This window comes from Pecten maximus, chromosome 11, assembly GCF_902652985.1.
Source record: "Pecten maximus chromosome 11, xPecMax1.1, whole genome shotgun sequence".
NCBI lineage: Eukaryota > Metazoa > Mollusca > Bivalvia > Pectinida > Pectinidae > Pecten > Pecten maximus.
This window is the reverse complement of record NC_047025.1, coordinates 22,866,956-22,881,541: the sequence shown is the minus strand read 5'-3', so window position 1 is coordinate 22,881,541 and position 14,586 is coordinate 22,866,956. Positions and strand designations below refer to the sequence as shown.

The following is a 14,586-nucleotide window of genomic DNA, read 5'->3' as shown; positions in this document are numbered from 1 at the left end:
AGTTACTTATTCTTTTTCTTAATGGTATTTCGACGAGGCAATTTTATGATGTCTTTTGCGATTTATTTGTTTTACATTACTGTAGGTGCAAATCATTTGTGTGTATGATATAGAATCCAAAAGAAAGAGAGAGTCCCGTGTGTCAACGATATATTGTCATAATAGTTATGTTATGTGTTTATATTATCAACGGTATATTGACAGAGAGATTTTCATGCGTTAATTCTGTCAATGGTATATTGTCATAGTGTTGTTACTAATATTGTTGGTTATTTTACGCTTTTAGATGGAGGAGATACTCCCTTTACCAGTCCTGTTTTATAGTTGTATTCCGGATTTATGTCGTTAGTCACCGATTTCAAAGCTCACTATAACCGGAAGTAGTTCAACATGTGTTTGACAGAAAACGCCTGATTTTCTGCTCCGGCAATTCAAACTTTAACTAAGATAAATGGTCCCCCCAAAGAGTTAATAATTCCCTATCCCTATTGCATATATGTGATATTTAGTTTTTTCATGTTTCTTGTAAACATATCATTGTATTCAGTTATGTTTCAAACATGATTTCTTGTCAGGTTATCATAATGAAAACATGTCGTCATTTCGTCCGAATTTTAAATATGTATTTCCAAGAACCATAATCATACAAGGAGAATGCCGAAAACTCAAAACATATGTTGAGGATTTTGTTGAAAATACCTAAACCTAGAAATATATTAAAATAACAAAAACCAAACATATATAATGAGAATACCATGTAAATTAATCGGCAAACGTTGCTCAATTTCATTCGATCACTAACCCACAACACTCATTACAAGGGTGATAATTCGTTACCTCTGCTTCACATAATCTATAGTTATATCGTGATCATTGTTGCTATTTATATATATATAAGCTAAGACGATGGTAAAGTTGGTTGAAAACCTACTTATTTATAATGTAAAAATTGCTATATATTCATTGAATAGCTGTAATAACTGTAGTTATGACAAAATGTTCTGTGAAATGTATATGAAGTTTTAGAGTATATTATTAAGCACGTAATATTTGTTTTATTTTAAAGGCCATGGGTTTTTAGTAATAGAAGACATTTCATTGATAACGGATTCATCCCTAACATCTATGATTCAATCAAGCAGTTCATAAATACCAACACCGAGTATGTCAGACTCACCCGAATACACTTTTCGATGCTCCAATAGAAACATTGGAAAACAGTCACCGTATATACCTTCAGCAATATATGACAGAATCGAGTCTATCTAAATTGATTTGTTACAACTCTCGCATGGCGTTTATCATTTTGATAATTTTTAATATTTATAAGTCATATACACATATCTATATATTTAAATAACACATTTAATATTGCAAAGTAAATATGTATCGACTGCTATCTCGGGAGGAATAAGATGACGACTTTTAATACTTTGCCTGTTGCTGAATATTTGTTTCGTACAAAAGATCGGTATGATACAATTAGACGCATACCAACCTTTAAAGTTGTAAGTTACGATACAGATCGCTATTATGGTAATCCAGGCTGACCCCATCACTAAAATACACTTGCTTCACAGGTGCCATTCGCCCATCACATATTCGATATCAATTTCCATTATATACTTTCTGTATCCATTATATATTCTCTGTAGTTTCCGATCACTGATGAAACACCTGATATATATTCTACATCAAAGTGATGAAGTTAACACGACAATAACAAATATGACCTGACGCGTACACTTCCATATAAAGTAGCTATAACGGAATGTAATATACCATTGACATTGTACCGCAGTCACGTGAACATATTCAGCCTGGCCAATATTCTTGATACTTAAGTATGTTCATATTACCTGATCGGTACAACACTGTCAGCATCACTTGTTTATTGGGTCGCTATTGGTTGCGTGAGGTAAGGGTATGATACATTCATTACCAGCTGTCTCGCTGTCGTTACCTGTAATCAAGTGTGATACTTACTTGTCGGTGCTTCACATAATCACCGACAGTAAATACTGACCTTAATTACTTAAGTTTATGATGCATGTTATGTTTTCCTGCTGGAGAGTATTGTAACATGGCCATACATCAACTTCTGGCTCTTGATATTGCACAATAAAACGTGTTTTATTGTTCTCTTCCTACTCAATAATTGTGTGACTAGGTCGAAGATTGTTCCATTCAAAATTGACATGAAATAATATAACTCCCAGGTGACAAAAGGTTGTCAAGCATTACCACGCTTTGACGGATATGTCGTGTACCCAGAATTTGTACAGTCGCCATTTCCAGATATAGTAAATGCATTTGCTTGTTATTAACGTACAAATCAACGTCATTGAAGTTAATAGGTTTGATAAAAAATATAAAAGTACAACAATGCTATAAATGAAATATTTACTCGGGGTCAAATAGATGTTCGGGAAAGATACTAAAGTGTTTTCTGCGACTTAAAAGATGAACCACCTTTTAATTTAAATAAAAAAAAAACAATGTCATGTTCTAAAAATGTTGCCGCAATGACAAGTCAAACTTCATACCAAAACGAAAATATAGATATTCTCTAATGTGATTATTTTGTCAACCATATATTTTTGTCTTTGTCAACGTGCATCTCATGAAACCCTGTGTTGAAATATTTCCCCTCGGCTGTGAACATCTATCAAGAAAATCTTCAACCTGATTAAAATACACATCACTATACATTTCATAACGAAGTGTATAATAAAGATCAATATTTTCATCAGATTGGAAAATCTTGATAATTTGAGCCCGTGAAGACCAGTTGGTGACATTTTGGTTTTATAGGCTTGAACATTTAATCAACTGTGATTCTTACACCCCATAGGCTGACAAAGCAGGAATGTTACTATCTAGAAATAGGCAATCAATAATAGCAAAATAGAAAACATTACAATTACGTTACAGATTGTTCCTGTTCATTACGTTGAAAGTAGTGGTCGGTGTGATGCTATATCCATCAGTCGCATTGTAACGAGAGATCGGTGTTATCGGATGATATTTGTAGAGTCTTCATTAAACTTAAAGCCAGGGTACATCACCTTTATCGCTTGCATAAATCCCGTTAAATACTGCTGTGTATTTCGTTTTGTGTGTTAATTTGTTAATATGATTATCATAATAAACCAAATGTCAAATCAAAACATTTTATTATGCAACAAACTAATAAACAAAATCAATATACAGTTGAAAATTACTGTACAATAAATTATCTGTATTTTTGCTATGGTATATTAATTAGTAAACTGACTGGAAATCATGTAACTAACACGTTGGTACACTTTGGAAAAAACATATATCGATCAAATACCAATAACTTTCTTAACATCATCGGTATATCATAAAACATTAACCTAAAATTGTCTTCATATTAATCCCAACAAGAATTATCCTCTGTGACTACTTTTCGGTTGAGCAGAACATCACGTCTTCATTTTCTGGTTCTTCTCCACAAGTCCAATATTTCCACCAGATAATTCTGATGTCACTAATCCTATGATATTTATGGATTTTCAGTGATGAATTTAGCTAGCGCTATAACGGCTTGCATTGTCTCCTGACCAGAAGGAAGAATCTGGTCCTCTGGCAGTAGGAATCCGTGCTGACCTTTGTCCCTCAGCTCAACTCCATATGAATACTTGATTTTCCGGTCTCCGTACGTCCAGTCTGCACTGCTGCCACTTGACACGTCTGTGAATAAACAAAAATCAAAAACAAGTGCAATTAAGGACAATACATGGACAATAGGAACCAACGTTATATAGCAACGATTGGTGAAAGACAATGAGACAATACAGTAACAATAGAAAAACGACAATACAGAAGCAATAGGAAAACGACAGTACAGTAACAATAGGACTATAGCAATACAGTGACCATAGGAAACCAGCAGTGCAGTGACCATAGGAAATACAGTTTTAAGATATTGCTGCTCACATTACCATTACAAAATGTGAGACAATATACTCACATATTATGTTAGCAATACTGCCGTGTTCATATTTTGTTCCATGGACGGCTTCCAATGCGTCACAAGCGGCCTTCCCCCCGGCGTCCTGGAAAGGAAATATGTTCGAATGATAAGATAACAATACTGATAAGCGAGAGTGACTTCTATTGTTCTTTGTTTTCTTCTATGTCCGGATTGAGAATATAAACATGAGTGTCCTATAAGTAGGCTTAATTGACATTAATCCAATTGAGGTATTTTATTGGGGAAATACTTATGTATACGACACAGAGGAAGAATAGCTAGAACTTCAACAAAAATAACTGACAACAAATTCCATGTCCTATCTATCCATGGCCATATGGTGGAATATTTTCTTCGGTATCGACAACTTTCTTACTTGAATACTTTAGGAAACTAGGGACAACGTTTTTCATACCAAATCTTTATAATCCTCTGGCAGCTCAGTTGTCCACCCCCAGGGACTCATCCAAAGCTCGGAATAGCTGTGGAAATCGATAAATCCTTTAACATTTTTGATTGTCTTGATGTAGTCCGCAACTCCTTTGACTTCGACCTCGGAGAATGGTTTAGGACCGCAGTATAGGTCAGAACACGGGTCTTTACTTGCTCCCTCCTCTGTCAAAACAGGACATGCGCAAACATAGGAAATGTAAACATTTGTATTAACCTATGCGTCAACCTAGATTTCATTTTGAGGGTATGACCGGATTTGAGCTGGATTTGTATGGCGGGTGACGTCGATGAAGCAGGAATTATCGCTTATCTTCCGAAAGATTTTTTCTTGTTATAAAAATGATTTTTTTGATAAAAAAATAATATTAAAAATAAGTTAAACTTTACTTTCAAAAATTGATTTTCGTATTTTTTAGAAAAAAAACTACACGTTGAATATCCAAATTAATTTCTTGAAACCAAATGTTTTAATTCTTGATGCTTTTTTAATACATAGAAAATAGTGAGTTAAAAACCTAGTAATGCTGAAGACAGACACGTTTTAAAGGAAGTTTAGTAGGTCGGCGATTTAACAAAACTTAAGGTTACGATACAAATCGTAGCTTAAGATGCTTAGTAAAACTCAGCCCTGGTCTTATTCTCCTTATATTTTTTCACGAGTTACCATGCAAATTTATACTTTTTGTTCTTATTTTGCACTCGTTAAACGATCCTAAGTAAGAATTACAGTTTCGTTAATACATCGATAGTGTCCGTTGCTTAAGTCGGTTTTGATTTCCACACGTTAAGCATCACATCCCTAGCATCACGGAATACTCCTTGAAGGACGACATCTTTACACGATACAGTTGGAAGGATTATTAGATATATTTATATCTTCATTACCATTACTAAATCATGCTTAAAGTGTTTTAATGGTATTGCTTGTTAGCTATCCGTCTGATAACAACGATTATCACAATCTACGATTTGGTGTTACTTTAGTAAACACAAACACTGCAACATCACCAACACTTACCGCACCATTTGTAATCCCAGTTTCGGTTCGGATCCACTCCGGTACACAATCCGTGTTTAGACATAGTCTTCCTCCACATCCGGTCCTGCAGCACCATTCGACAAAGATTTGCTAGATGTTAGTATACTTCAAGTGTGTTTATTATAAGAGAATTGGACACTTATCTCGCATGGTGTTTTCAGTAATGTAAACCTGACACAACGATGACCACTGACAGATGTAAGAGTTGTCTTAACTCAGATTACTCCGCGCGTCTTTAAAAATGGTAGTTGCTGCTCCTGCTTAGCGCTCAGCATATTAGGAGTGGGACGACTGGTTCGCCTGTTGTCAGTATAATGTGACCGGGTGGGGTGTGCTGCTGGGTGACTTTGGCAGTATGCTTCAGTGAGGTAGCACTACAAATCGGCAAACGTTCCGGCCTATCACAAGGAGACTTAACACGAACATACCGCAGTCTCCCAAAACACACATTCGCACTCGCCACACGCATGCATGTCGCACGCACGGGATGCCGTCCTTAAATGACCTTAGCTGTTAATAGGACGTTAAAGCAATAAACCAAAACCAAACCACGCGCCTGAAATGCTATGAAGATATAGTCTATTTACATAGCAATCTTACAAAGGCAATCTCTTTTCATGAGATATGAAAGATGTTTCTTACATAATAATCGTATATAGCCAAACTGAACATGGCATATATATGAAAGAAATACTGTATATGTATCAAAGAAAATCCAACAGGTAATAAATAATGATGTCATTAAAAATCACCATGCCTGCTTTAAATTTTCAATAATCCAGTATTTATGAATAAATGTGTCAAAGGTACCAAAGGGTTTATTTCCTTGCTATATTGATAATCATTGCATCCTAGTAATCTTAACAAAACAAAAACATGACAACTCCTTGCTTGTTACCTTCTAGATATACTTTCTGGTTTAAGCATGTTTCAACTAGAACTGTCGCCAGGATGGCTGACTAATACCCCCGCAATACGTCATGGCGATAACAATTTTTTTAATGTAATCAAGGAAAACCTGATTATGACCAGTTACCATGGCAACTGAATTCTGGAATTCAAACAGCCGTATTCACATCTATACATGTTCCCAAACATGAATGTGGAGTTTAGTGAAAATCGGTTCACAGGTTTAGGAGAATTTATTTGGACAAGAAAAACATGTTACTAGTGACCAGTTATCATGACAACCAAATTTTCTGAATTAAACAGCTGCATGCACATCTACACATGATCCTCTATATTTATGTGAAGTTTCATTGAAATCGGTCCTTCGGTTTAGGAGTTGTCCGCACAAACTCAAAGTTATGGTTCTTATCGGAAAACCTGTTTATAGTGACCAGTTGCCATAGCAACCATAATTTTAAGAAAAAGAAAGTGAGATGCACATCTACACATGATCCTCTATATTTGTGTGAAGTGTCATTGAAATCGGCCCTTCGGTTTAGGAGGAGTTGTCCGGACAAACTTAACGTTATGGTTCTTATCGGAAAACCTGTTTATAATGACCAGTTGCCATAGCAACCATAATTTTGAGGAAAAGAAAGTGGCATGCACATCTACACATGATCATTAATATTTGTGTGAAGTTTCATTGGAATCGGCCCATCGGTTTAGGAGGAGTTGTCTTGACAAAATGTATCTACAGACAGACGGACAGACTGACAGACAACCTGCAATTTGCTGCAGTTTACTCTTCAAAATAGCTGAATAATTATTCAAATAATTTTGAATTATAAAGATACATATCATAGATGTCATAAAGATAACAGTACCCCGTTCCAGGTGCGTTCGTATCCGTCCACATTGAAGACAGGGAGTATGTACCAGTCATAGCTGTCAACAAATTCTTTCATAGCCGAGTCACTGTCGTATGTGTCCAGCATCTGCAACAAAACAAACACAGAATGCCGTCATGACAACGGAACATTAATTTGGACTTAAAAACACGATACAACAAGGCAAAATGTAAACATAATGTGAATTCACATGAAGACCATGATAAAGTACAAGAAGAATAAGACAAAATGTCCCGGAATGGTATTTTTACCGACAACAGAGAAAACAGACGAGAGTGAGAGAGCTGAACACGTCAATATTATAAACTATTGGTAAAGAGAAAGCTGAACATCGCCACTCAACATACCAATGTCAAAGAGAAAACTGAAAAATGCGATAACAAAACATTGGTGAAGATCGAGAAAGCTGAAAAACGCAACACAACAAAACAATTGCCGAATGAGCCTGTAGAATAAATGATGAAATACCTGTTTGTGACATGTTAAGTTAGAGAAACAACTTACCTGTGCTGTCATGTATACAACAGTGGCTGGTGATATCCACTCCCGAGCGTGGATCCCTCCTTCCATCCAGAATGCTGGTCTAGGATTAGGAGTGTTCTTGGTGCTGATCTACACATTTATATATTGATTCAAAATATAGTATATACGTATGTCAAGTAACATGAAACAGATTTAACATAACAAATAACACATCTGAGCTATAAAGAAAAGATGAATAAATAAATGCATTGAAAAGTTTAATCATCTCGCGTCAATAAATGGTATTTGCAGCCATCATTATATGTTTGATCAAAAAAGGTCTAATTTGAATTCGTTTCAATGAACAATTCAAATTTTACACTATCAAACATTCCTTTGTTAGATTATAAGTTTTTAGATTCTGTAATTCAAAATTGGCAATCGTCCAGACTAGTTACTCACAATTTGACAGATTGAAATGCAATAAAACAGATACTTCGTATAAGGCAGGCAGCAAATGATAACGCCTACATTCCCGAATTTTCTTTAGAAAGTCTCGTTAAGAAGTTCTTGTAAAATTTAGGAAACTCTACTTAAGAAGGACATGCATAATCTTGAAATTGTTCCTGAGCAGTCATTTAACATTAAAGAATTCTCCCCAAATCTTGAGAATCTGTCCTTGAAAATGCGTGTCTTAGATTACCTTAATGCCATTAATGGTACGATTCTCGTAGGATTTCGTTATTTCAAACAATGAAGCTTTGTCGCTGTACGTATCAGTGATGTTCTTCATCCACGACTCAATCTTATAAAAGGAAACATATAGCATAACACATGTTCTCATGTACCAATTAATATAAATCATCTCGTGTTTTGACATCCTTACCTACGATAGCGACAAGCTCAAAAGTTCACTTTAAAAGATCATTTGTCCACATAATAACACCCCTTCAGTCCGCGTTGTTCCAGAGTATCTAGAGTATCTGTAGTGCCCATTGTAAACGTCTAAACTATATATCTAGAAACACGTACTAGTGCGTAATGTTAATTTTAATGCCTGACATTGAAGGAAACAACTGTTTGCTTCAACAAATTCAGCTGGGTACTTTTACTTGAAACGGACTACCGTAAACATACATGTTTTAGCCGTAACCTTATTTTAGCGCTGCGCTGCTTTCCGTTAGGCGCTAAACGTTACGTGCGCCAAAGTAAATCAATTTACAGTTTTTGTCATGAAAAGATATGAGTTAATATCCAGACATATATTAATATTTCTATGATTTTATTTTTGTGTTTTTACGTAGCAATGGATTTGTTTTCTGTTCTTAGCTGGAAAAGGATAGCTCGCAACCCGTGGTCTTGGTGCTGTTCACGATATCATTTAAGAATATTAATTGAGATGTTTTTGTTTGTAGTTTTTTTGTTTGTTTGTTTTTTATTTATTTATTTATTTATTTATTTATTTTTTTGTAAACTTTTTTTGAAAGTAAAATAAACTTTCCGGGCAGAGGTATTCATCTTGTTATGGTGCTAATAACTACGACCTGGGGATAAAATGATATTGTCTGTTTACTGTGGTGACCAGACAGTTGAGCACATAAACAATGTTAAAGACTGTTGAAATCACCGCAAGACTCACAGCTGATAGACTTTGATATTTAAAATACTCATATGTTACCCAAATGATATATCATTGCTCCTTTATTGTATTGTGATTCCCACTAAGCATACTGTCAAATGCATCCTCAATAATCATATAGGAAACTTCAAATTATGATTTTTTTTATACAATAACCCCAACAACAAGTCTGGCATACCTCGGTTAGACGATGATACTTGTTATATTCGAAGTCAGCCTCTGTACCAATTTGGACATGTTGTTTCTGGGCGTCTATCTTCTCCTGAAGGTCGTGAATGAGGACAACGGGATAGATTCCCCACAAAGTGAAGGAGGCATACAGATGCTGAAACAGCGCTGGGGCTATACTGATGTCTACGGGTACACCTACCTGGCGAGGCGCGATCCAGAAATCTATCTGCATAATCAAAATAGAAAAAGTGAAACAGAAGTCATAAAAGCTGTACTTAAGGTATGCTGTCCGCTTTAATTCTGATTAATCCAATTGTTGGTATTGACACTGTATTCCAAATAACGATGATTAAATGAGCCATTTTAATTCAAGTACCATGTTGTTCGCTGTGGTCAGAACAGTTTGAATATCAATTTCGATATGGGTATGTGTGATATATCTGAAATACCTTATCATGCCCGGTTTGTTCTTGAAGAGATTTGAGAGCCAACAAATGTTCACCTTTCTGTGGAACAACCCTCACTACCTTGTAGCTGCAGAGAAATAAAAATAAAAAGTTTGAAATCAATGCTTTAAACTTTAATTATTATTGTTTTATTATATAACTATGTTTAATTGTACGCAATCCAGTGTATTTACATCAGGGTCATGTTCGTCTATTATTTACAGTTACCAAGTATCATCACATTACAGACAGTGAACTGATTTTGTATTCTGGCAATCAATCCACTCACTTTTCGTGATTTAAATAGTTTCCTTCATCAATTCTCTCTAGAAGTTTATATGAGAAAATCGACGATGAATTAGATATTACTTTGGTATGCATGTATTTGTCATCGTCATGTACATGACTATAATGTACACTGTATGTTGTAATAGTATTTTGTCTTGAAAATATTATGTGATGTTCATATTCGTTTAACATTAAGATATAAATTGTATTTGGTGGGGATATTGAAAGTAACCCGGGCCATGAACAATCTTTTACCACGATATCATAGGCACACTGTAATGTCTAGAGCTTGATACTACGTTTAGTGAATTCTACCGATACGATAGTTAACCATTAACTGAGTCCTGGTCGTCACAACATAAGAAGCCTATTAAATCTTTAATTCTAAATTCCACGACCTATTTCTTAACTCACGGGCAGATAGAATTGGTGGAGGTATGGCCGTATGCATTAACATAAATATGACTGTATTTAGACGTTCCTTATTTCCTCATCCTAATATATATGGAAGCGAATTCCAATTAAATGGTAAAAATAGTATACTGTGTATTTTCTAATAACACACTTCAGGGATGCATTTAGAATTTTACTTTAGTCTTGATATAGTTTTGTTTATATCTGAATTTCAATTACATACAATTAAAAAAATATTTTTCTCTCCTGGTCTCGTCATTAATATAATGTAGTGGCACAATCTTATTCAGCTTGTTAACAATCCGAAACACTTGCCCTCCCGTATCGATATATCGATCAATAAGAGTTATCTGCAAATTAACATTATTTTAGTATCCGCACTGTAACATAATTGGGATGCCCCCTTAACAAACACCCGTAGTAGCATAGCTAAACACCTCAGACCTTTACTACATTTTCATTTAAGAGGTCTTACGTAATATGATCATCACGTGGATAAATACAGGCCAGTCAACATCATACATCTAAGTAACAGGGCGAAAATCTCGGCTTTGATTTACACTATTTTCATCAGCGAGGTTATCGCCTACCTGATATAGATACGAGCTGTATGTATATATCTGATAACAATGTTGTCATTTATATTCAGCGTAGTAAAGCTTTCGTAGATTTACTGCTTCTAAACAAAATCTCCATTTGTAGTTTGTTTGCTATATTTCAAATGAAGTTAATTATGTTCAGACTTGGTTTGCATGATAACGTTTTATCCTGCAAAAACTCGACAATATGAAGATTATTGTAAGCAAAACAAGTCACGTGACGATCGATGATAAAATCTGGTCATGTTATCATCTCGGCTGTTTACCTCAGGACACAATGGCCGCTCAATATGTGATTAGATAACGACTAGGGCCTAATTCTCCATCATCATCATTATCATCATCCACACTCGGTATATCACTATTTTCATGCTATACATTCAGTTACTTGCACTAATTAATAATTATTTCACATAGTGATACAAAATCACTATCATCATCACACATATCCGTACATAATTTGGTCATCATCAGCGAGAGAAAAGAAGCTAGAGGAGACAGAAAGTAAGAGAGATAGATTGGGCTAGAACTGAGACTTACCAAACGAACATCTTACATAGCTATATCAATATAATCTAGGGTCTCCCGGGAAAGTAAGTAGAGAAACATCATTAAAATAAAGAATAATAGGAATAATACACTGGACATCATATCAATTCAGAGAAACTGTCAGCCAATTTCAATAATTTCCCCCATTTTCTCCATTCTTTGTCAAAGTTCTGCTGTACATGGTCGCCCTTGCTGTTAGCAATGTGTTTTTGAAAAATATAGAAATCTGTAATAGAATTTATTAGAGCAAGTGGACTTAATATTTTATGTAGATACCTTGTCTTGTATATATAAAACTTAATCATAATCAGCATTTCATTATGCAATCAATTTGTTGTAATATTCCTATTGTTTACAATACACCAAAATGGAAACTTTTTTGTTAAATTGAAATGGGATAAAAAGCGCATCAAAAATCTTTGTGTTTCTCGACATTCCCATATGATATGAAGGATTGTTTCTCGCTCTAACTCACATATACTAAATTACAAGAGTACATATATGACTATTCACCAGGCCTACTTTAAACAAGAAAGCATTTGTTGTTGATATATGTTGAACTATTCTGTATTGAAATCATTGTAGTTTTGTGTTTTGTGTAACCCTAAATGTCAGACCAGTTCAATTCACCATCTTCAAAAATATTTTCTCCTGTAAATCCTTATTCCCTTTCACACATTTCATGAGTAGTACTATATCATTAGGAATGATTGGGTAGACTATCAACTGTTTTTCAAAGTTCATCTTTGCTTGGTATGTTCTGACAGCAGCAATCACACCCTGATATTGAAGGAAGTTTGTGTTTATTTGGTAGATCTCGGTCAATTCTTGGAATGAAAAGAAAGTGCTCGTAATGTAATTTTTTTACCAGATAATTAATTATTGTTTCTCCTCTATTGTACCAAACTTTGTAGAAAATTGTTTTTCCCAATAACTAAATTTCTATTATACCATAATGCCATGGTCAGCATGACGCTTTCCTGTTTTTCCCTTACTGTGTCTGAAGTATTGAACCTTATCCATGCTTTAAACACATCCTTCCAAAATTTGTTTTTATATTTATTCTGACATTCCTGAATAAAACCACCAAAAATGCGGAAAGAATTGAGTTAAGCTGCAGAATTAATTCATCATGGTTTGGTAAGGAAATAAATAGATGATTAAGCTTATTTTCGTGGTGTATGTGGTCATATGTACTTACTCGTATTTTTGTGGTGCGATTTATGTACTTTTTTTGTCGTGTCTTTGACTTGATGTTCTTATTTTTGTAGTGTCTGTAATTAGATGTACTTATTTTGGTGGTGTCTGTGATTTATTGTACTTGTTTTCGTGGTGTCTGTGATTGGATTAACTTATTTTCGTGGTGTCTGTAATTGGATATCCTTATTTTTGTGGTGTCTGCGATTATATGTACTCTTTGGTGGTGACTGACTGGATGTACATATTTTTGTGGTGTCTATAATTGGATGTATATATGTACTTATTTTCGTGGTGCATGTATCTGTGACTTGATGTACTTGTTTTTGTGGTGTCTATGATTGTATAACTTATTTTGCGGTGCCTGTTATTGAATTGGAATTACGGTTGCTTGCGTGACAAGTACTGATATATTTAACAAACCATAAGGATGTATTACATGGTAAATTATGAAGCTTAACAAAATACCATGAATGCTCCATGCTGTATAATATGCGGTTCTGCTTTCGTCAACGTTCCTTAACTAAGGACATTTCTTAGCTTAAACTTTACCCGCAGGAAAACACTACGGGAGTTTAGGAAGGTTCTTATCTTAAACGTTTTGCTAAAATCCAGTAATGCTTTCTTATGGGAAAAAATAATAATAATAATAAACAAATATATACTATATTTATAACCACAAATGTGCAATCTTATAGAATAAAATAATAAAGATATATCCACGAATATACTTTGTAAAGAATGTGCCATCCTGTACGACAGAACCACTCGTGAAAATATCGATATTCTGTCATACTGTCATGTGAAATATATGTTATATAAACGGGAAACCATTCAATATCCTCTCTATACTGTAATGGAACTAGGTTGAAGTGAACATTTGAGGCACCACCAATCAGTGGTAAAATCAATATGAAAATAACATTAACGAGGAATTATATATCGTATTCAAACATGTCCCGTTTTATATTTTATTTGTGGTATAGTTATCATCCTTACCCTTCATATCGGATCTGTGAACAGTGAGCCAAGGTGAGTATTGCCAGGACACCCAGCACCAATGTGTGTACCCTCATCATGGTGGATATTTAGTCTTCTCACTACTTAATCTACTTATATACAATAGTTTGGTTTATTACAATAGAGATAGCTAGTATGTATTACAGATAACCAGTCCCTTACGATGGCCGATAGCGGCCGTACATATAATACACCTAGTTATACATAAATTTGTACTAAATGACAAGTTTCATTAGGTACATTTAAAACTTTCAAAGAGAAAATATGTACAGAATGAAAAATGTACAGAATGAATTATGTACAAATAATACTTTCAAAAAGAAAATATGTACAGAATTTAAAATGTACAGAATGAATTATGTACAAATAATACTTTCAAAAAGAAAATATGTACAGAATGAAAAATGTACAGAATGAATTATGTACAAATAATTCTTTCAAAAAGAAAATATGTAGAGAATTGATTATGTACATAAAACAATCCTGAAAGAATGTATTGAATGCTCCGGA

At 34.4% G+C, this 14,586-nt stretch overlaps 1 protein-coding gene across 1 annotated transcript; it reads right to left on the bottom strand.

Moving 5' to 3' along the window:
* Window positions 1-3,157: 3,157 nt before the first annotated feature.
* LOC117337863 (carboxypeptidase B-like) lies at window positions 3,158-14,166 on the bottom strand. Its single transcript, XM_033898998.1, has 10 exons — window positions 14,056-14,166; window positions 10,013-10,097; window positions 9,571-9,789; window positions 8,457-8,558; window positions 7,796-7,903; window positions 7,268-7,378; window positions 5,472-5,556; window positions 4,416-4,615; window positions 3,998-4,082; window positions 3,158-3,717 (listed from the first exon to the last, which is right to left on the bottom strand). The coding sequence occupies exons 1-10, from the start codon at window positions 14,133-14,135 to the stop codon at window positions 3,530-3,532; spliced, it is 1,263 nt and encodes a 420-aa protein (XP_033754889.1). The 5' UTR covers window positions 14,136-14,166; the 3' UTR covers window positions 3,158-3,529.
* Window positions 14,167-14,586: the final 420 nt, after the last annotated feature.

What these genes read in the sequence shown, in the direction of transcription:
- LOC117337863 (XM_033898998.1), bottom strand. Translation starts at nt 14,135, where the DNA reads ATGATGAGGGTACACACATTGGTGCTGGGTGTCCTGGCAATACTCACC. An exon ending in AACAAACCGGGCATGATAAG is followed by an intron (nt 9,790 to 10,012) that starts GTATTTCAGATA and finishes TTGATTATGCAG; the next exon opens with ATAGATTTCTGGATCGCGCC. An exon ending in TTGTATACATGACAGCACAG is followed by an intron (nt 7,379 to 7,795) that starts GTAAGTTGTTTC and finishes GTTTTGTTGCAG; the next exon opens with ATGCTGGACACATACGACAG.